The following is an 18,449-nucleotide window of genomic DNA, read 5'->3' as shown; positions in this document are numbered from 1 at the left end:
GCTCACCAGCGCTTCCTCTGACGTGCCAGGAAACTGAGGCTTCCGACAAAACCAGCCTGCGGCTCCTTTATAACAAAACCCGGCCCGGCCTGGGGAGGAGGAGCGTCCCGGCCGCGGGAGATGGCTTCGCGGGGAGGATTCCGGCGTCCCCGGGGCGTCCTCAGGCCAAGCACGGTGGTCCGCCTTTCTGCGCTCCGATTGGGAGCCACGGACGGGGTGGGGGCGGCGAGGGCAGCGAACAGCCTTTCAGTTCCTCTGCGGTGAAGTCCGGGGTAACGGGGTCCCGCGTGGGGCACACGGGGCGGGGCGGCGCTGGCCGGGGGGCGGGGCCTGGGCGAGGCGGGCGCGCGCTCCCCCTCCCCCCGGCCCTCCCCCCTGGCGCTCACTTGGGCGCGCCCAGGTGCACCAGCGCCATGACGGTGGTGTAGCTGTGGAACAGGTCCGTGTCGGCCACGCCGCTGCACTTGCTCAGCGTGAAGTTGCCGGTGACGATGCGGTCGCAGCCGATCTCGCCGTTGCCGAAGAAGCCGAAGAGCGGCACGCCGGGGAAGAACCTGCGGAACGTGTCGGCCTCCACGTTCCCGCGGGCGCGGTAGAACTGGAAGCCGCGGCCCACGCAGGCGAACATGAGGCCCACGGTGTTGTGCTCGGGGATGTGCGCCGCCTTGAGCCGCTGCATGGCGGCCGCGGCCGCGGGCTCGTCGTTGACCTCCTCGCTCAGGAGCACCGTGGCGCTCTGCACGCGCGCCCCGCTGAAGGACAGCCCCACCACGCCCGTGGCGTCGATGCTCAGAGGGCTCCTGGAAGAGGGGAGCCGGGTGAGCGCCGGGCAGGCATCTGGGGATCGCGGCTCAAAGCCAGCCAGGGCAGGGAGCCCGCGGGCTCAACTCCAACGACCCAGCGCTGTGGCGCACAGTGGCAGAGCGCCGGCCCTGAGCTGAGGAGCCCAGGCCGAGTCCCTGGACTTTCACCAAAAAAAAAAAAAAATTGGAGCCGGGAGTTTGGCCTAGTGGTTAAAGTGCTTGCCTAGCATGCACGAAGACCCGGGTTCGATTCCTCGGTACCACAGACATAGAAAAAAGCCAGAAGTGGTGCTGAGGTTCAAGTGGTAGAGCTCTAGCCTTGAGAAAGTCCAAGGACAGTGCTCAGGCCCTGAGCTCAAGCCCAGGACTGGAAAAAAAAAAAAATTACCCTGTTACTGCATTGAGAGAATGGCAGACAAAGAGAAGCCCCCTTCCAGCTCTCCCCGACAGGCTCAGAGCCACTACCCCACACCCACAGGCCAGGCCCCCAAGAGCCCCTCGTTGGCCCATCAGCAGGGCCTGTTCTCGGCCCCAACCCAGCACTTGCTTCCCTTTCACCTGACTCTGTTTCCCCGTTAGCCATGGGTTCTGTGCACATTCAACCCGGCGCAGAGCGGGCAGGACATACTTGTGGGAGGAGAGGGACAGGAGCCGGTCCACGTGGCCGCCTGCCAGGATGATGTTGGTGTCACTGAAGGCACTGACCACACGCTGCAGGTAGCTGGCCGCACCCACCTTGTGGCAATTGTAGCCAAAGACAAGGACCACGCGGAGCTCGGGGTTATCCAGGAGCCCTGCAGAGACAGCACCCACATACCCGCTGCCATCCCGGAGCTCCACTCAGGGCTTCAGGTGGGCTACACAGGTTGTTCTACCACCTGCACCATGTCCCCAGCCCTCTGGGCTTCTGTTGTTTTTAAGGGTGTCTTGGGTTTTTGCTCAGGCTGGCCTATGTCGCCCTGCAGCTGAGATGCCAGGCGGGTCCTGCTTCATCGGGCTGGATGGCTGAGATGGCGGTGGTCAGCCTCTGTCCACTTTGAATGCATTCAAAACCTTAGCACTGGTTTACCCTGAAAGTCAATGATGGGAAAGAAATGGACAGAAAAGCAGAGGGCACACGGGCTGCCCCCGCCGGAGGCTGAGATAGGATCACAGTTCAAAGCCAGCCCATGCAGGAAGGGAAGTCCAAGACTCCTGTTTCTGATGAACCACCCAAACAGCTAAAAGTAGAACTGCGGCTGAGTGGTAGAGCACCAGCCTTGAGCACAAAAGCTGAGACAACACCGAGGCCCAGAGTTCAAGCCCCAGGACCAGAATAAAAAACAAAACCTTAGGAAATGGCTGAGGAACTTGCTTAAGTGGCGAGTAGTTTCCAGGGTCGGGACAGTGTGGGCCAAGGCACCCCCGCTCTCCCTGGCCACTCAAACCTGTGGCCTGTGTGCAGCTCTACCGTGGGCCATGCCACATGGTGGTCCTGGATCCTGTCTGTCCCTCTCAGTTACCAGAGAGCCCATGCTCTCCCACGCTGACACGGGCACGAGTGTGGCTCCAGTTGAGATCCCCACACTTGAGAAGATGAGCTGAGGGGCCAGCCTGGAGGACCCAGGGCTTCTTTGATGTTTGCCAGTGTTTCATTCCTGCTCACAGCTAACTGGGGGAGAGGAGGGAGGCAAAGCTGAGCCCATAGCTAATCCACCCCCACTCCTCCACACATGCGCAGTGGCTGCAGGGTGGGCCACACCTACAATCCCAGGCTCTGGGAGGCAGGGGACAGTCTGGGCTACACAGTAAAACAATAAAAAAAAAAAAAAAATAGGGTCAGGAATTTGGCCTAGTGGTAGAGTGCTTGCCTAGCATGCACGAAGACGTGGCTTCAATTCCTCAGTACCACATACAAAGAAAAAGCCAGAAACGGTGTTGTGGCTGAAGTGGTAGAGTGCCAGCCTTGAGGAAGCCCAAGGACAATGCCCAGGCCCTGAGTTCAAGCCCCAAGACTGGCAAAAAGAGGGAGGTGAGAGAACAGATTATCAGAGTAATCCTGGGCAGGCCACAAGAGGGACACAAGGAGGCCACGCTTCTGGGCGCTGAGGACACTAAAGTTGGAGGCATAGGGCAGTGTTCTCGGTGAAGCCACCAGGTCTCCCAAAGGGACCGATGTGGGGCGGGTGGAGCTCAGCGTCGAGGGTTCAACCCCGGAACAGGACAACAAAACCTAAGAAACAGGTGCTCTCTTCTACTCTGGGTTATGGCTGTTCTTGTGAACTGCCCACACCAGAATTCTAGCCTCCCCTGTGCTCCATCACAGGCCACCAGGGAGGATGGGAGGACTGCCAAGGGAACTCTGCATAGAAGACACCATGCCACCTTCCCAGATAGACAAAGGCAGCACACAGGCTTGGCCACATGGCCTTAAAGCAAGTCTGTCTTCTGCTCTTGCCACCCCTCACCCCATCATCTCTGTCACCTGCACCCCTCCTTAGATATCATCATCTCACTTGCTCAATCATCCCCACTCCTTATGCTCCACGTGTCACAGGCTTTCCAAGTCAGTCACTGAATCCTCTCAGAGGACCCACAGGGTCAGGGAAGTGAAGCGACCTGCCCTGGAGGGCTGGGTGGCACGGGCATCTCCACCTGTAGTAAAGAAGAGGAACTTACCCACTTCGGTGAGTTGATGCCTTTCGAGGGGCAAGTTCTTTGGATCCTTAATAAAATGAAAGGGCTGTATTTTTATTCCTTCAACTTGAGGAAATAACAGAGCAAAGCCAGACTCGCCGATCTCAATTTCCTGTGGTCGACTGCTCCCAGATCCCGTTGGAGTCACTAGGAAAGAAGTGACGGTGTCACCCACAGTTCACAAGAAACCACCTTTGGTGTGCTAGCTGCGGCCTGGAAATCTAGATACAGAGCGCTCTGCTGCTTGACTAATACACACACACACACACAGAGTTTTGATGGTACTGAATTTAAACTCCAGCTTTGAGCCTTATCTGTAGCCCAAGTAAACGCTTTTTGATCTAAGATTAGGACTCAAATTAGTATCTGACATGATGCTTATTTTCATGTATTAGCTGGCACTCCACAACCTGAACCACACGTCCAACCTCCAACCACACATTTCTGGCCATTTCACTCATAATACAATGGAAATGATGCAATGACCATTAAAAACAATGACAAAATAAATAGCCTATTTAAGTAGAATTCCACTAGAGAATTTTTTAATTTACTGCTGTTCATATAGCATGAGTGAATATTAAAAACATGAGCCAGGTGCAGTGGCTCACACTGCCTAGTTCTGGGGCAGCACCCAGGACCTGAGTTCAAACATCATAATTGACAAAAATAATCATGTTCAATGCTACACACATCTTTAAAATGGTTCTGTAGAATGAACAGGCAAAACTCAGCATTACAGACTGGAACAGAGCAGGAACAGACCACAAGAATACTGAGCCACACCTTCTCATCTGAAGAGGTAGAGCGAGGTCTCCTGCCTCGTACATGGCTAAGACAAAAGACACACCTCCCATTTGTCTTGAGATCTGAAACACGGACACGATGGACACAGCCGAATGTCATGCCCTGCAAACCGTGCTTACTGCATTTTGGACAACCGCCAATATAAATGTGCCTCTCAGCTCCAGTGAGCTGACCATAGCCAGGAGTGGACGCTGAGCAAGGAGGGGGCCAGCTGCTATTTTCCTCACCTACGATTCCTGGGGTCACGATACCAAGGACTTGGCACTGCTTTGGAAATAGCTTCTCAAGCGCAAAAGCCGTCTCCATACTCGTCCTCTTCCTTGCTGTGATACAGAAGCACAGTTGTTGCATAATGTCCGTTGAAGGGCAAATGCGACAACATAAAAACAGCACTAAGCACTACCACAACGCTCTACAAGAAAGTTGAAGTGCTGGACTGAAGACTGTGATCCGCCTGGTTTCAACATCACTGTCAGAAGCTGGCTGGGGTGTGACTGGACTGCAGCCCTGTCCCACTGGGACACCTCACTCCCTGGGGACCCCAGCAAGCCTAGAAGACACAGGACCTAAATGGGTGCCTGGAACACAAAGTGCTAAAAGACTTGATTAGCCCACATCATGTTGTTTACAAAATAAAACGAGACACCTGAGCACAGCACCTGCAGCTCACGCCTGCAATCCTGGCTACTCACAAGGATGAGAGCTGAGGAGCTCAGGTTGAAGACTTCATGGAAAGTCTATGAGACTTATATCTCCTTAAACACCAGGAAGTGGAGTGCCAGCCCTGAGCAAAAAGGCTCAGAGACAGCGCCCAAGCTCTGAGCCCGGCCCAGGACTAGTGCCCCCCCAAAAAAAAAATTTGCTTGGAGGATCAAGGCTTTCAAAGCAAGGAACCCCTCTTCCTTTAAAATCCAGATGTATGGGCTGGGAATGTGGCTCAGCGTCCATGAAACCCGGGTTCTGTTCCTCAGTACCACATATACAGGAAAAGCCAGAAATGGTGCTGTGGCTCAAGCAGTAGAGTGCTAGCTATAGAAAAAGAAGCTCGGGGATAGTGCCTAGGCCCCGAGTTCAAGCCCCAGGACTGGCCAAAAAAAAAAAAAAAAATCCACATGTGTACTAACTGTACAAAAAGGGCAGCAGGCTTGTGACATTGTCCCATGCATATAAACGATGTAGTTAGTGTAACTGGAGTCAACTCGTATCTCCCTTCCCGAGCCTCCCCAACGGTCCCCTGGTTAACGTTTAGATTCCACCCCCAAGGAACTGCATGTATATTTGCCTGTCTGAATCTGGGGGTTTCCACTTAATTGATCTTTACTTTCATTCATTTTCTCCTCTTCATGCCTAACTAGCACTCCATTGTGTATAATACCACGTATCTCCCTGCAGCTGCTGGCCAGTGCATGCGCACACAGGGATGCCCCTGCCCTCTGCCCTGGGCTCCTCCAGGACAACAGTTCCTCTGACTTCCACAGTGGCTGCACTAATTTGCACACCCACGAGCAGAAATGACAGGACAAACTCAGAAAAGCTCCTTTCTAAGAAAGGCTGGCCTGGGCCTTGACCCTCAGACCTCAGCCTCCTGAGAAGCTGGGAGCCGAGGCGGGGCACCTACCTCTCTTGTGGCCGTGGCACTCCTCCAGACCGATGAAGGTCTCCGAGTCGGCCATGTAGAGGACGGTGTGTGGTAAGATGCGCACATGCTGGAAGAAAACCCGCAGAGTTGGATCTGTGAGCTGTCCACACTTGCGCGGTCCACGTGGCCCACGTCCCATTCCCGGTATTTTCCTGCTGACTTACTGAGCACCTATTACTCTCTCAAGTTCACCTCGAGAAGTTCCTTCTGATAATGGAACTTGATCTTACTGGGACAGACACGGCGGTGAGCAGGCTCTATCCAAGTTCTCGTGGCCTAGCAAAGCTTCCAGCCTTGCCAGCTTCCGGGCCCCCCATGACCCCCCAGACACACCCACTTCAGCACATGTTCCCACTGCTCTCTTCCAGTCCACCTCCAGTCAAGAGCACTTCCTGGTCAGGCCTGGTGGCTCCCACCTGTCATCCTAGAGACTTGGGATGCCGAGATGTGGAGGGTGGGAGCTCAGAGCCCAGCAGGAAAGTCTGAGACTTCATCTCCAAAGCAACCGAACACAGGGCTGAAGGCTTGAAGTGGAAGAGCATCAGCTAAGCAAGCAGAGCAAGGAGCTCATATCCCAGGAAAAGGGAGGGGGACAAGGCAGTGACCCCTCCAGCCAGCGGCCAGAAGCTCCCAGGACACAGGGACCTCACCGCCAGGCCCTAGTCTTCCCTCGACTGAGAATCACCGCTCTGCTACTGAGGTGCACCTTGCAGACAAGTGCCAAAACAGCAGAGTTAAACGAAAAGGATGCAGCCTTTCCTTCAAATAGCTTCCCTATCAGATGGAATGAAGTCCTCGCCGGGCACAAAGCTTCACTGTTGACCAGATTGAGAACTCTGTAATGTGGGGACGTTCAGAAGTGGTGCTGTGGCTCAAGGGGCAGAGCTCTGGACTTTAGAAAGCCCAAGGACGGTGCCCAGGCCCTGAGATCAAGCCCAGGACTGGCAAAACACACCACACACACTTTTGGCTGTAAAAAGTATCCTGTCCACAAAATAATCGTGGGAAGACAAAGCAGGGGCCAGGATGGAGGAGGGGGGTGTGATGAAGCCACCAGCCCTCGGTCACCCAGAGCTGTCCCCTGCTGTCCCCTGGACACTGGGAAGGCGGGTGGAAGAAATGGTGTTCAGGACAAAACCTCCCGCCTAAACCCACAGGAACGACAGCGTGGCGGCCTGGGGGCCGCTCGACCCCGCAGGGGCTCCATGGACCCCCACTCCGGCTCACCTCCGGCTCCTCAGCCCGCCCCGCCGGCCCGGGCCCCGCCCCCGCTCACCGCCGGCTCCCCGCCCCGCGGACCCCCAGCCCCCGCTCACCGCCGGCTCCCGGCCCCCGCTCACCCCGGGCCCCCGCTCGCCCCCCGCTCACCCCTGGCCCCCGGCCCCCGTGGACCCCTGGCCCCCCGCCCCGCTCACCCCGGGCCCCCGCTCACCCCCGGCTCCCGGCCCCGCGGACCCCCAGCCCCCGCTCACCGCCGGCTCCCGGCCCCCGCTCACCCCGGGCCCCCGCTCGCCCCCCGCTCACCCCTGGCCCCCGCTCGCCCCCGGCTCCCGGCCCCCGCTCACCCCTGGCTCCCGGCCCCCGCTCACCCCTGGCCCCCGCTCGCCCCCGGCTCCTGGCCCCCGTGGACCCCCAGCCCCCGCTCACCGCCGGCTCCCGGCCCCCGCTCACCCCGGGCCCCCGCTCGCCCCCCGCTCACCCCTGGCCCCCGCTCGCCCCCGGCTCCCGGCCCCCGCTCACCCCTGGCTCCCGGCCCCCGCTCACCCCTGGCTCCCGGCCCCCGCTCACCCCTGGCTCCCGGCCCCCGCTCACCCCTGGCCCCCGCTCGCCCCCGGCTCCCGGCCCCCGCTCACCCCTGGCCCCCGCTCGCCCCCGGCTCCCGGCCCCCGCTCACCCCTGGCCCCCGCTCGCCCCCGGCTCCTGGCCCCCGTGGACCCCCAGCCCCCGCTCACCTCCAGCTCCTCGGCCGCGGCGTGCAGCAGGCAGTGGCCGCCCAGGGCCCGCGCGGCGGGGCGGCTGGCGGAGATCCAGGTGAGGCGGCGGTGGGCCCGCAGCGCGCGGCGCACGCACTCCCTCCACAGGCGGCACACGCTGGGGACGCAAACGCACGGGGTCGAGGGGGACCCGGCGCCGCCCGCTCCGCCCACCCCGCGCCCCGGAGGCCGCCCCCCGCTCCGCACCTGGCCACCCGCAGCAACGCCTTGGCGGGCAGGAAGCTGAACACACGCTCCACCACTTCCGCGAGGTTGCTCAGCACGAAGGTGCTCCGTGGGTCTGCGCAGGGGCCGTGGTCGTCCCCGCCGCCGGTGCCCACCGGCTCCATTTCTCCTCCCGCCGGAGCCCGAGCGACCGCTACGGCACCCGGGAGGGGTCAAGTGAAGCCGCGGCCGGGCCCGCACACTGCGCAGGCGCGCTACTGCTGCCGGATCGAGAGGGCGGAGCCCCTGGGGAGGGCGGGGCCTCCTGTGTGGGCGGGGCCTCCGGGGGCTGTTAGGTTTCCCAGCCAGGCCTGGAAAGCTCCGGCCAAGCCTCTGCACCTGGCCAGGTCACTTTCTAAAGCTCGTTTCCTAAGGGGACACGTTCTACAGGCCTTTAGCAGTTCCCAATACCTGTTAACTAGTAGGAGCCCTTTAAAAAAAGAAACAGAAGAACCTCCCAGCTACTCAGGAGGCTGAGATCTGAGGATGGGGGTTCAAAGTCAAGGGAGAGACCATGGATTCTTTTTTTTTTTTTTGCCAGTCCTGGGTTTGAGCCCGGGCTGAGCACTGTCCTTGGACTTTCTCAAGGCTAGAGCTCTACCACTTGGGTCTCAGCACCACTTCCGGCTTTTTTATATGTATGTGGGGTACTGAGGAATTGAACCCGGGTCTTCGTGCATGCTAGGCAAGCACTCTACCGCTAGGCTACACTCCCCGCCCTCCTCCCTGTTTTTTGTCGGTTGTGGGACTTGAACTCTGGGCTATCCCTGAGCTCTTCAGCTCAAAGCTACTGCCCTACCCCTTGAGCCACAGCACTACTTCATGAGACCATGGATTCTTATCTCCTGTTAACCACCAAAATACCAGAAGTGGAGCTGTGGTTCAAGACCAGAGCATTAACCCTGAACATAAAAGCTCAGAGGGAGGGCCTAGGCCCTGAGTTCAGGCCCCAGGACCTGACAAAATAAATTTTAAATTTAAAATTATTCTATATTCAGTATGTTTTTGTGGATCATGGAGCTTAAACTCTGGGTCCCAGCGCTGTCCCTGAGCTCTTCAGGTCAAGGCTGCCACCCTACCCCTTGAACCATGGCCCTACATCCAATTTTCTGGAGGTTAATTGGCGAGTCTCCTGTTCTTCAGTGCTCAGGCTGGCTTTGAACAGCAATCCTCAGATCTCAGCCTCCTGGACAGCTAGAATTACAGGTGTGAACCACAGCACACCGCTTTATATTCAGTATTTTATGTCAAAGAACTACCCAAGCCTCAGTCCCTCCAATACTGGATGTGACGTCATTTATACTCTGAAAATCTGACTTGTGGCCTAACAGAATGATTCTTCAGCTGCTCCTAAATCGTCCCCGCAGTATAAACTCTCCTGACATGTGGGCAGAGCTCACGCACACTGGGGGGAATGTGTGGAAAAGGCCAGTATTCTTGTATTGCACACGTAGTACTGCTATGAAAACATTTTCGAGTCTCAAAATCATACTTTGGAAAATCCACCAGCCCAAAGTAATCACATTTCCTCCTTCCCACCAGTGGCTGGCCCCAGCAGACAGCAGGGGCTGGAGGGCAGCTATCTGGTGAAGCAGGACTTGGAAGATTTCCTCACCTCCTCCGGGGACGCCATCTTCTGGCGAGGGGAGGTAGCTGCACAGCTAGACACAACGTTCAATGGCAAGATGACACTGGCATGGGAAAAATTTAAAAAATCTCCAAGCAGGGTTACCCGGATGTGATGTGCCTGCAGTGACCTGTTTCCCGTGACTCACCCACAGTGATGTGCAAGAAGACTGCAGATGGGCAAGGGGAAGTGTGACACACTTAGGAAATTGTGGAGAAATCCATAATGCAAAAAAATGGCAGGTGAATCTACACTGGAGAATTACGTGGTAAGGGGGAAAGCTGAGAAGAGCTGGCACTGTGGGTGTGGACGTAACAATTCTTGGTTTGTTCTCATTTTCTCTTGTGAAATCAATCTGCCTCCTTCTCAAGCCTTCCTGCACCTCAACCCTCCCTAAATCCTTTATTCCAGAAACATAACGAGATCTTACACACATGTGGAGTATAACATCTCTAGAGGGAAAGGTGACAAAGTTATTTTAAATGGTTCTTTATTCATAAACTTGATGCAAGTTTACAAAATTCACTGTACATTGCCAAAATAAGTCTGCAATGGAAAAATAAAAAAAAAAAAAGCATGCCAAATTGCAGCTGTCAATCTGCTAGCCATCAGGAAATTTAAGTATTTAAGAATATATTCAAGATTTAGCCTTAGGTTTAAGGAACTCTGATGCTTTAAATTTGGCCTTACCACAGTTGTTACCTGAGCTGCCAGCAATCCGAATTTTACATAAATGTAACCAAGTGAGCAAGAAGGCTGGAAAATATTTATCGTTTGCTCTCAACACCAAGATATGAAGAGAAGAAATGCACACAATAACACGGAAATGCCAAGTGTCTCAGATGTGAATCTGAAAGCAAAATGAGTAAGAAACACTTTCGAACTCTGTACAAGATTCCTGCAGAAAATTGTGCTTCTGGTTTCTTTGTAAAAGCGCTTACTAGCCACAATTTTGTTTTTAGATCAAATGGGCTTATAAAAACAAATTATTAATCAAAGGAGGTGATCCAGAGAAGATGGCAAAATAGAGCGTGCATGGATTTGTGCCAGGTTTTATAAAAGAACACCCAGGTTGAGTTCCTGCTACATCTTTGCTGTGAAAGCCAATAATGGGTAAAATCCACTTTGAGAATCAAATCAGGGATCTTTGTTGTACCTAACTCAATTTTGCTTCAAGAATTCTGTCTTCATGCCAATCAGTTTACGGGATTATTACTTTACAAATAACTGCAGTAAAATGGCAGGGAAGATGACCACCTTCTAAGTGACCTTCAAGTGACCTCTACATAGTGGCTCTTCTTCATGAACACTGAACTGAACCAAGGGGAAGCGGTGCAGCCTAGAGATGGGGACAGCACGGGGGAGTCAGAGCTGGCCAGCCCTGAGCCACCACCGCTGCTGCTGCTCCTCCTCCTCCTCCCCCCCTTGTTTGCCTTGGCTTCACCCAAGCAGCACAGCTCAAGGGTTCGACTTCCCATCTTCACGTAGCCACTAAAAAAAAACAACCCAAGTTCAGCACTTTAATAATAGGGTTTTTCTCTCACTATTTTGGCAATAAAGTAGTGTTCGACCTGAAGAAGGCTATGGCTTAGAAGAGCTACAAGTTTCTAAACCAATACTGAACATCCTTTCACGCTTTTATTGGCTCTGGTGGGCGTCGCAGGCTCTGCGGTCCGGAGCTCGGTGGAAACGAGGCGGGCGGGGGCAGCGACTTGCCTGCTCAAAGACTTCACTGTCCAAGAAAGAGAGATGATCAGGAGGGCAGTATGTGTTATTTATCAGGAAAAATACAGTAAAGGCCCAGTGCTCGGTGCCCGATGCCTATCGGAGCGGGGGAAGGCTGGCGTGGCCGTGGCCGTGGCCGCGGGGGCAGCTGCTGGTCTTTGGCAGGCGCTGGGTCACAGTGCTGGCACTCGAGGCTGTGTCAATGCTGGGAAGATCTCGAAAGCAACGTCAGTGCAGACAGGATGGCAACCCCGCTAGCCGTCCTCCTTGGGAGGTGTGTACCAGCCTGCAAGAGAGCCGGGAGGGTCACACTGCTTCCGGAATGGGACAGCTGGCCTTTCCTCAGGCCACAGGGTCCCCACCCAGTTTTGAGGGCTCCCCTTTCTGTCCAGGTCTCTACCTCCACTGTGGAGGAGGTCACAGGGAGGGGTGGATTTCAATGGTGCGGGCATTTGGAAGGAAATCTTCCCGAACTCTCTCCCGGCGGAGCCGGGGTGGGGGCAGTGGCCGGGTCCCTTCCCACAGTGACACCCGCTAGGCCAGGCCATGACCTATGTGTGCATGCACTTGACGTGTCACAACCACCACCGATGTGACAAGTGCATACATTTCAGCTGTCAATTAAAAGATGACTAATCATATGAAATAGTACCAGATTAAATAAAAATGAAAAAAAAAAAAACCTGCCAGTCGTGGGGCTTGAGCGCGGGTGGGCACTGTCCTCGAGCACGCCTGCGCAGGGCTGCTGCTCTGCCACTGAGTTATGAATGGAAGCCAGGTCTTGGTGCGTGCTGGGCAAGCACACTCTACCACTAGGCCACACTCCTGTTTACACCCCCCAAAACAACTAATTTTTTTAACCTAGAAGCACCTCTCCTGATTCTTAGTCTGCTGCTCTTTCGGCTCTGCTAAGCTTACACCCACCCTACACCCACAAATACGACTCAAGGCCTGGCACTGTCCCCTGAGCCTCTTTCTTTTGCTCAAGGATAGCACTTGAGCCACAGGGCCACATCTGGCTTTTTCTGTGGATGTGGCACTGAGTGGCACCCAGGGCTTCCTGAGTGCTAGACAAGCACTCTACCGCTGAGCCACGGTTCCAGCCCCTTTTCACACTGGTTCTTTTTGAGACCTGGGTGCCACCTGGACCATTATGCACCTATCCTGGCCCACGACCACGCCCAGCTGCTTCCACTCAGGCGCTTGGATATTTCCACCCTAGGCTATCCTGGACGCTCCATCTTTGGGTCAGAGCCTCGTGTGGAGCGGGGGTGACCGGCGCGCTCTTGTCTGCAGAGGAGCTAAGAGGTGCTAAGGAGCTGAAGGTAGTGAGACATACGTACCGTTCTTCTCGTGAATCTGCACAATGGAGTTATAGGACTGCTGTGCTCTTGCTAGATTATACTGATTCTGAAAGAGAATTACACATTTTCAAAACCCAGAGAACAGCAGATAGAAACGGGCACAGTAAGGGTATGGGGGGCTTAAAACCACTTAGGAACCGAAGATTGCTATTTTTTAAATCCTCATTTATCAAGATTACTCTCTACAATTTTGTAAGAGCAAAAACAAACTTGCACTTGATAAAATTCAGCAGGCCTCCTTCTCTAAGTCTCTAAGTCTCCCGCCCTGAGCAGGGGACTGGGGGGACGAGGCTGGAGACCTTGCTCAGCAAGGGCGGGCGGCCTTTACTTCCAGCGAAGAAAGATGACTGGAATCACAGAAGTATTTCCAAAAACGTCCTGACTTCAGGGCGTCCTTGGCCTGTGCCAGCAGTTCTTGGTCACACAGGGGGGCTGTGATCCCACGGGGGATGAGGCAGACATGAGGAGACGGGGAGGGACGTGGGGCCAGGGAACTCGGGAGGGGCGATTACACGATCATCTCTGCTGCCAGAAACCTCAACGTGTGTTTTCTTGAGTCCCAAAGTCCCAGTTTCCTGCCTTCTAGTGGAAGGTACCAGAAAGATGGACTACGTGCTCGTCACAAGAAAACAAACCAAGTGACAACGACTGCTTCCACAGAGTCAGGTCAGGACAAGGCCAGCGGCCACACGGCACCGGTGAAGTTGTGCAGAGTCCTAAGACTCGGTACCTTGTTGGCTCCAAACTGCACTCTGGCTTTGCCCTTGACGAGGGTGGCGTTGATCTGCATGATGACAGACTCCACGGAGTAGGCGCTGCTCCAGCCCTACGGAGAGAAGACGCGGCCACGGCCCAGGCTCTGAGACCCCGGCTGCCCCCAGAATCATCTACCAGAGCCCACACCAGCCCGCCCAGCCAGCGCCACCACACTGGCTTCCTTAGAGAGGCTTGTCGTGATTAAGACAAATACATCCCGCGCCAGCGCTTCTCGCTGACCCGTGGACTAGTTCACTGGGGCTGGGAACCGGGCGGGAAGTTACCTGCTTCGTGAGAAGTTCCATACACAGCGCGCCTCCGCCCAGCACGTACCTGAAAGAGACACACACACGACCTTCTCCACACGCGACCTTCTAATGGCACTGCCCTAACACAATCCATGTTCCTTATAACAATACTTTCTGACTCTCAAGATGCCCAAACTAGGAACTCATGGCCGGTGCAGTGGCCCACGCCTGTCATCCCAGCTACTCAGGAAGGCTGCGATCAAGTTCAAGTCCAAGGACCAGCTTACATATAAACAAACTAACAAAACTTAGTCCCAAACATTCCAGAATGGAGAAGCCTGTGCTTGGGGCTGTGCAGTGAGACTCTGCCAGGAAGCCCTCCAGGATTCCTCCAGTTCTCTAGGCCTGAACACTTGTTCTCAGAACCAAAGCTCATCTCTGAGGCCATCGTTTAGATAAAGATTCGCCTTTTGTACTGTCTCAAACAAGAAAAGCAAACCACTCCCCCCCCACACTTCCTGTTAGATTGCACTATGAACACTGCGTCCACAGCCAGAGCTCCAGGGAACCAGAACCGGGGAAGATGGCGGGTGTGTGGCGGAGGACTGCCAGGTTTTGAACCGGCCCCCGGGCCCGGGCATAGTAGGACTTCCAGCTCAGAAAGCGTCGCCATCCTAAGACAGCCTCTCCCTAGCCTCTTCCGCCACTCAGTTCATGACAGTAATCAAAGAAGCCACACTTTGGCCACTCCTAATAGCCAGAGCCACCGCAGATGAGGGAATGTAGGCGCCATCACTGAAGCAGACACATGGTGACAGCTTGGAGAATGTTCCGGAAGGAGGTGGCGGTACGGGCTGCACAAATGCACCTGACCTGTGCTCTAAGAGGTGACTGCATAGTAAACACACAGTGGACTGTGACAAGACAGACAGAAGATGGCAGAAATAAAACCTGGCTCAACAGCCCGATACGCAGCTCTGCGGGGTGAGGAGGCTGTGGTGGGGGTCCAGACTTTCCCCTCGGCCACCTGGCAGTGCCCTCATCTCCGCCTGGCTTCCGCCAGGCCCTGCCAACCCAAAACTAATGCGGTCAGCTCAATCCCTGCATTGCTACCCCGCCCCTGCCCGCCCCTCCCCTGGGAGCTGTTCACTGAGATGAACCCAAGATCCAGGGGCAGGTGCGCCACCCGGTGGAGGGAGGAGAGGAAGGAGAAAGCAAACCCGCCATCAGTCACTTAACCAAGAGAAACCTGAGGACGAGGGCTTGGCTGGAGACCCGACAGAGCCTCCTTTGTTTGGCCTGTTTGTTTTGTGTATGTGACTATGTCACTGGATTACCTAATTTCACTTCCCCACGTGATCAGGAGACATTACGATGGGAAAGCTCTTCCTGTCTAATCCAAAGAGCTCAGGGAGGCTTTAATGAAAATACTTTTTCTTCCTTGCCGGTGCTGGGACTTGAACTCAAGGTCTGGGCACTCTTGCTCATACTTTTCCGCTCTCATCTGCATTACCACAGGAGCCACACCTCCAGTTCTGGCTTTTTCCTGGTTCACTGGACATAAGAGTCTCACTGACTTTTCTATCCAGGCTGGCTTCAAACCTCGATCCTCAGCTCTCGGCCTCCTGAGTAGCTGGATGACAGCGTGAGCCACAGGTACCCGGCTGACATCCTTGTGTCTGAACATCTCTGTTCGGCCCCTGAGTGAACTGTGCTCTCAACTCCCCTAACAGTGCATCTGCATGGCCTGCCTAGGGCACCCTGCCCCGGGGATTACCAGGCCATGTGGGCCATGCACGGAACATTCTCGGGTGACAAAGGAGCAGCCTGTGGGTCCCGTGGACTGTGCATGGCCCCAGGCATTGAGTCAACTCCACACACCAACACCTTCGCTGCTGCCAGGACACAGGACACGCGAACTTGAGTGGAGAGGCAGGACACGGGGAGTGGCTAACCAAGAAAGAGCTAGCAGTCCCCGGCAGGCTCTGTTTTGAGCACCTGGCGCTGTCCCCGTGAACCACAGCTCCAAATCCGGTTTTACTGGTCATTTGATGGAGATAAGAGTCTCATGGAATTTTCTTCCTGGACTGGCTTTGAACCATGATCCTCAGATCTCAGCCTCCTGAGCAGCTAGGACGCAAGGTGTGAGCCACCAGAGCTAAGCCACACTCAGTTTTTAAATGGCAAACGCATACATATAAACAGGACCACTGAAAACAACTCAATGATTTGTAACTGATTCTGAATAGGGACCCCAAACCCAGCAATCGAGCCACCCCCAGCATTTAGCTGGCTCTCCTAATGACTCTGATGCACACTTTATAGCCAAAGGAAAAACCATCATTTCAACTTACCCTCCTGAGAGAACAGGTAAGACCACTCGAACAAAGGGAGGATCAAATGGAAAGTTATCCTGAAAAATATAAGTTTAATTTACTTTAGGAACATCCTTAATACTGTACGATTGAGAAGATTGTAAAATAATGTAGAAATACACACACACACACACACGTATTATCTGATCACAAACAGAAAGCCATCTTTAGGAGCAGGGAGTATGGCCTAATGGTAGAGTGGTTGCTTAGCATACATGAGGCCCTGGGTTCAAGTCCCCAGTTTACCACATAAAATTTTTTACAGCCATTTACAAAATGATATATTACAACTTAAATGTCGGCACAAGAGTGCTTTAATTATGTCAAAATTCACAGCTACTCATGCATGCAAATTTGAGGTCAGCCTAGACAAAATTAAGTAACTGAGACTCTTATCTCACAAACAAGGTGTCAGTACAGAGGATATTTAGTTATTATGCAGAATAAGCCAGAGTCAGAAAGATCAATACTAGTAGAGCTGTGGCTCAAAGAGATAGAGCACTAGCCTTGAGCATAAAAGCTCAGGCCCTGAGTTCAAGCCCAAGACTGGCATGGAAGGAGAAAGGGAAGGAAGGAGGGAAAGAAGCCAGGAACCAGTGCCTCATGCCTGTAATCCTAACCACCCAGGAGGCTGAGATCTGGGATCTGAGGTTCCAAACCAGCCTGGGCAGGAAAATCTGTGAGACTCTTACCTCCAATCAACTACTCAGAAATGGGGCTGTGGCTCAAGTGGTAGAACCCCAGCCTTGAGCAAAAAAAGCTCAGGGACAGAACTCAGGCCCTGAGTTCAAGCCCCACAACTGACAAACACACAAACACAAACACACACACACACAGACACACGTGTATTTATGTATGAAAATTCCATCCTCCTGGCAGAGGAATAAAAAGCCTATGTGATAGATTGTCTCAGATTTCTACTGCAAATCAGAAAAACTTACTGGCACAGTACCAACCCAATGACTATCATAATCTACTTTATTTTCTTAATCTGACATTATAATGAAAGGAGAAGGTTTCAATCTACTGTCATTTAGATCTTCAAATATGTGTTGAGATCTACCTTTGGTTAAGAAGTTCTTTCAGAAAGCTGGGAACATGGCCTAGTTGGTAGAGTGTTGGCCTAGCATGCATCAAGTCTTGGGTTTGATTCCTCAGCACCAAATACACAAAAAAAGCCAGAAGTAAAGCTGTGGCTCAATTAGTAGAGCACTAGCCTTAAGTAAAAGAAGCTCAGGGATAGTGCTCAAGTTCAAGCCCCAAGACTGGCAAAACAAGAAAAGAAAAAAACCTTGGGACTTAACTCATAAACACTGCATCTTGGAACTGAACTCAACTAACCAAGAGTTTAAGAAATAAAAGTCTGTCAGAAAACAGACAAAAAATGATTTTTTATTTTTTTTTTTTTTTTTGCCAGTACTGAGGAATGGAACCCAGGTCTCCTGCATGCTAGGCGAGCACTCTACCACCAGGTTACGCTCCCAGCCCACAAAGGTTTTTAAAGGTAGCGAGGACAGGTAAAATGGAGGTTTGAGGTTGCGTTCAAAGCTCAGGTGGTGCCCTCGCTCATGAACAAATCTCAGGCTCTCTGCAGGGACCTTGGTTACCCGGTCAGCTGGGCTTCTGGGAGGTTCTGCGGTGCACCGGGGGTGGAGGGAGGCTAGGGTCTGGCTTTAGCACGCTCTTTTTTAGCCTTACTTTGGTGTTCAGCTCAGATCTCTGGCCTCAACTGTGATTCTCCATCCCCTCCACCTCACAGAGAGCTGGGGTTAAGGGCCTGCACCACCTCATGGAAGCTACACTTTCTTTTTCTGTTGTGTTTTGGCAGGACTGGCCAGGGTATGAGCCGCACCCTTGCCGAGCTGCATGAGCCTGTCCTATCAAGCCAGGGTCTCGCTCTGCACTGGACTACGATCCTCCCGTTGTCACCAGGATACAGCAGGGGCGGCTTCCAGCCTCCGGGACAGGCTGGCCTCCACTGCCACGCCCCGAGGAAGCGCAGCCACGTTTTATGCTAACCCCGACAGGCACAGGCCTCGCTCAGGACAACTCTCCGCGGCCTCCTCTTCCCCTGCCCGCACTGCTCACTCCCAGCTTCCTCTGGGGATCCCTCCGCCTCGTGTGGAACAGCACTACATTCTGACATTGCTCTCCCTCCGTTCTCGTCTCTCTTCCCTTCTTCGTGCCCTAGAAAGATCAGGTCTTCTGGAGACCTGGAAGAGTGACAGGCC

The 18,449-nt window shown here is 54.2% G+C and overlaps 2 protein-coding genes across 3 annotated transcripts in view; both read right to left on the bottom strand.

Annotated features, from left to right (window-relative positions):
* Positions 1-382: 382 nt before the first annotated feature.
* On the bottom strand, positions 383-8,282 carry Fbxo22 (F-box protein 22). The gene is made up of 7 exons (XM_090321371.1): positions 8,106-8,282; positions 7,878-8,016; positions 5,905-5,992; positions 4,514-4,609; positions 3,462-3,626; positions 1,432-1,597; positions 383-800 (listed from the first exon to the last, which is right to left on the bottom strand). The coding sequence occupies exons 1-7, from the start codon at positions 8,246-8,248 to the stop codon at positions 383-385; spliced, it is 1,215 nt and encodes a 404-aa protein (XP_090177497.1). The 5' UTR covers positions 8,249-8,282.
* Positions 8,283-10,223: 1,941 nt separating this feature from the next.
* Positions 10,224-18,449, bottom strand: part of Ube2q2 (ubiquitin conjugating enzyme E2 Q2) — a 32,888-nt gene continuing 24,662 nt past the window's right edge. For both annotated transcript variants that reach the window (XM_090321621.1, XM_090321622.1), the window contains 5 exons: positions 16,198-16,256; positions 13,880-13,928; positions 13,570-13,665; positions 12,819-12,885; positions 10,224-11,761 (listed from right to left, as the gene is read on the bottom strand). In XM_090321621.1, the coding sequence (XP_090177747.1) occupies positions 11,730-11,761; positions 12,819-12,885; positions 13,570-13,665; positions 13,880-13,928; positions 16,198-16,256 (303 nt within the window). In that variant the 3' untranslated portion in view covers positions 10,224-11,729. The remainder of the gene's footprint in view (positions 11,762-12,818; positions 12,886-13,569; positions 13,666-13,879; positions 13,929-16,197; positions 16,257-18,449) is intronic.

This window comes from Megascapheus bottae, chromosome 30 (genome assembly GCF_031878675.1).
Source record: "Megascapheus bottae isolate mThoBot1 chromosome 30, mThoBot2.hap1, whole genome shotgun sequence".
Lineage (NCBI taxonomy): Eukaryota > Metazoa > Chordata > Mammalia > Rodentia > Geomyidae > Megascapheus > Megascapheus bottae.
Note: the sequence above shows the minus strand (reverse complement) of the source record. Positions and strands in the feature narration are given on the sequence as shown.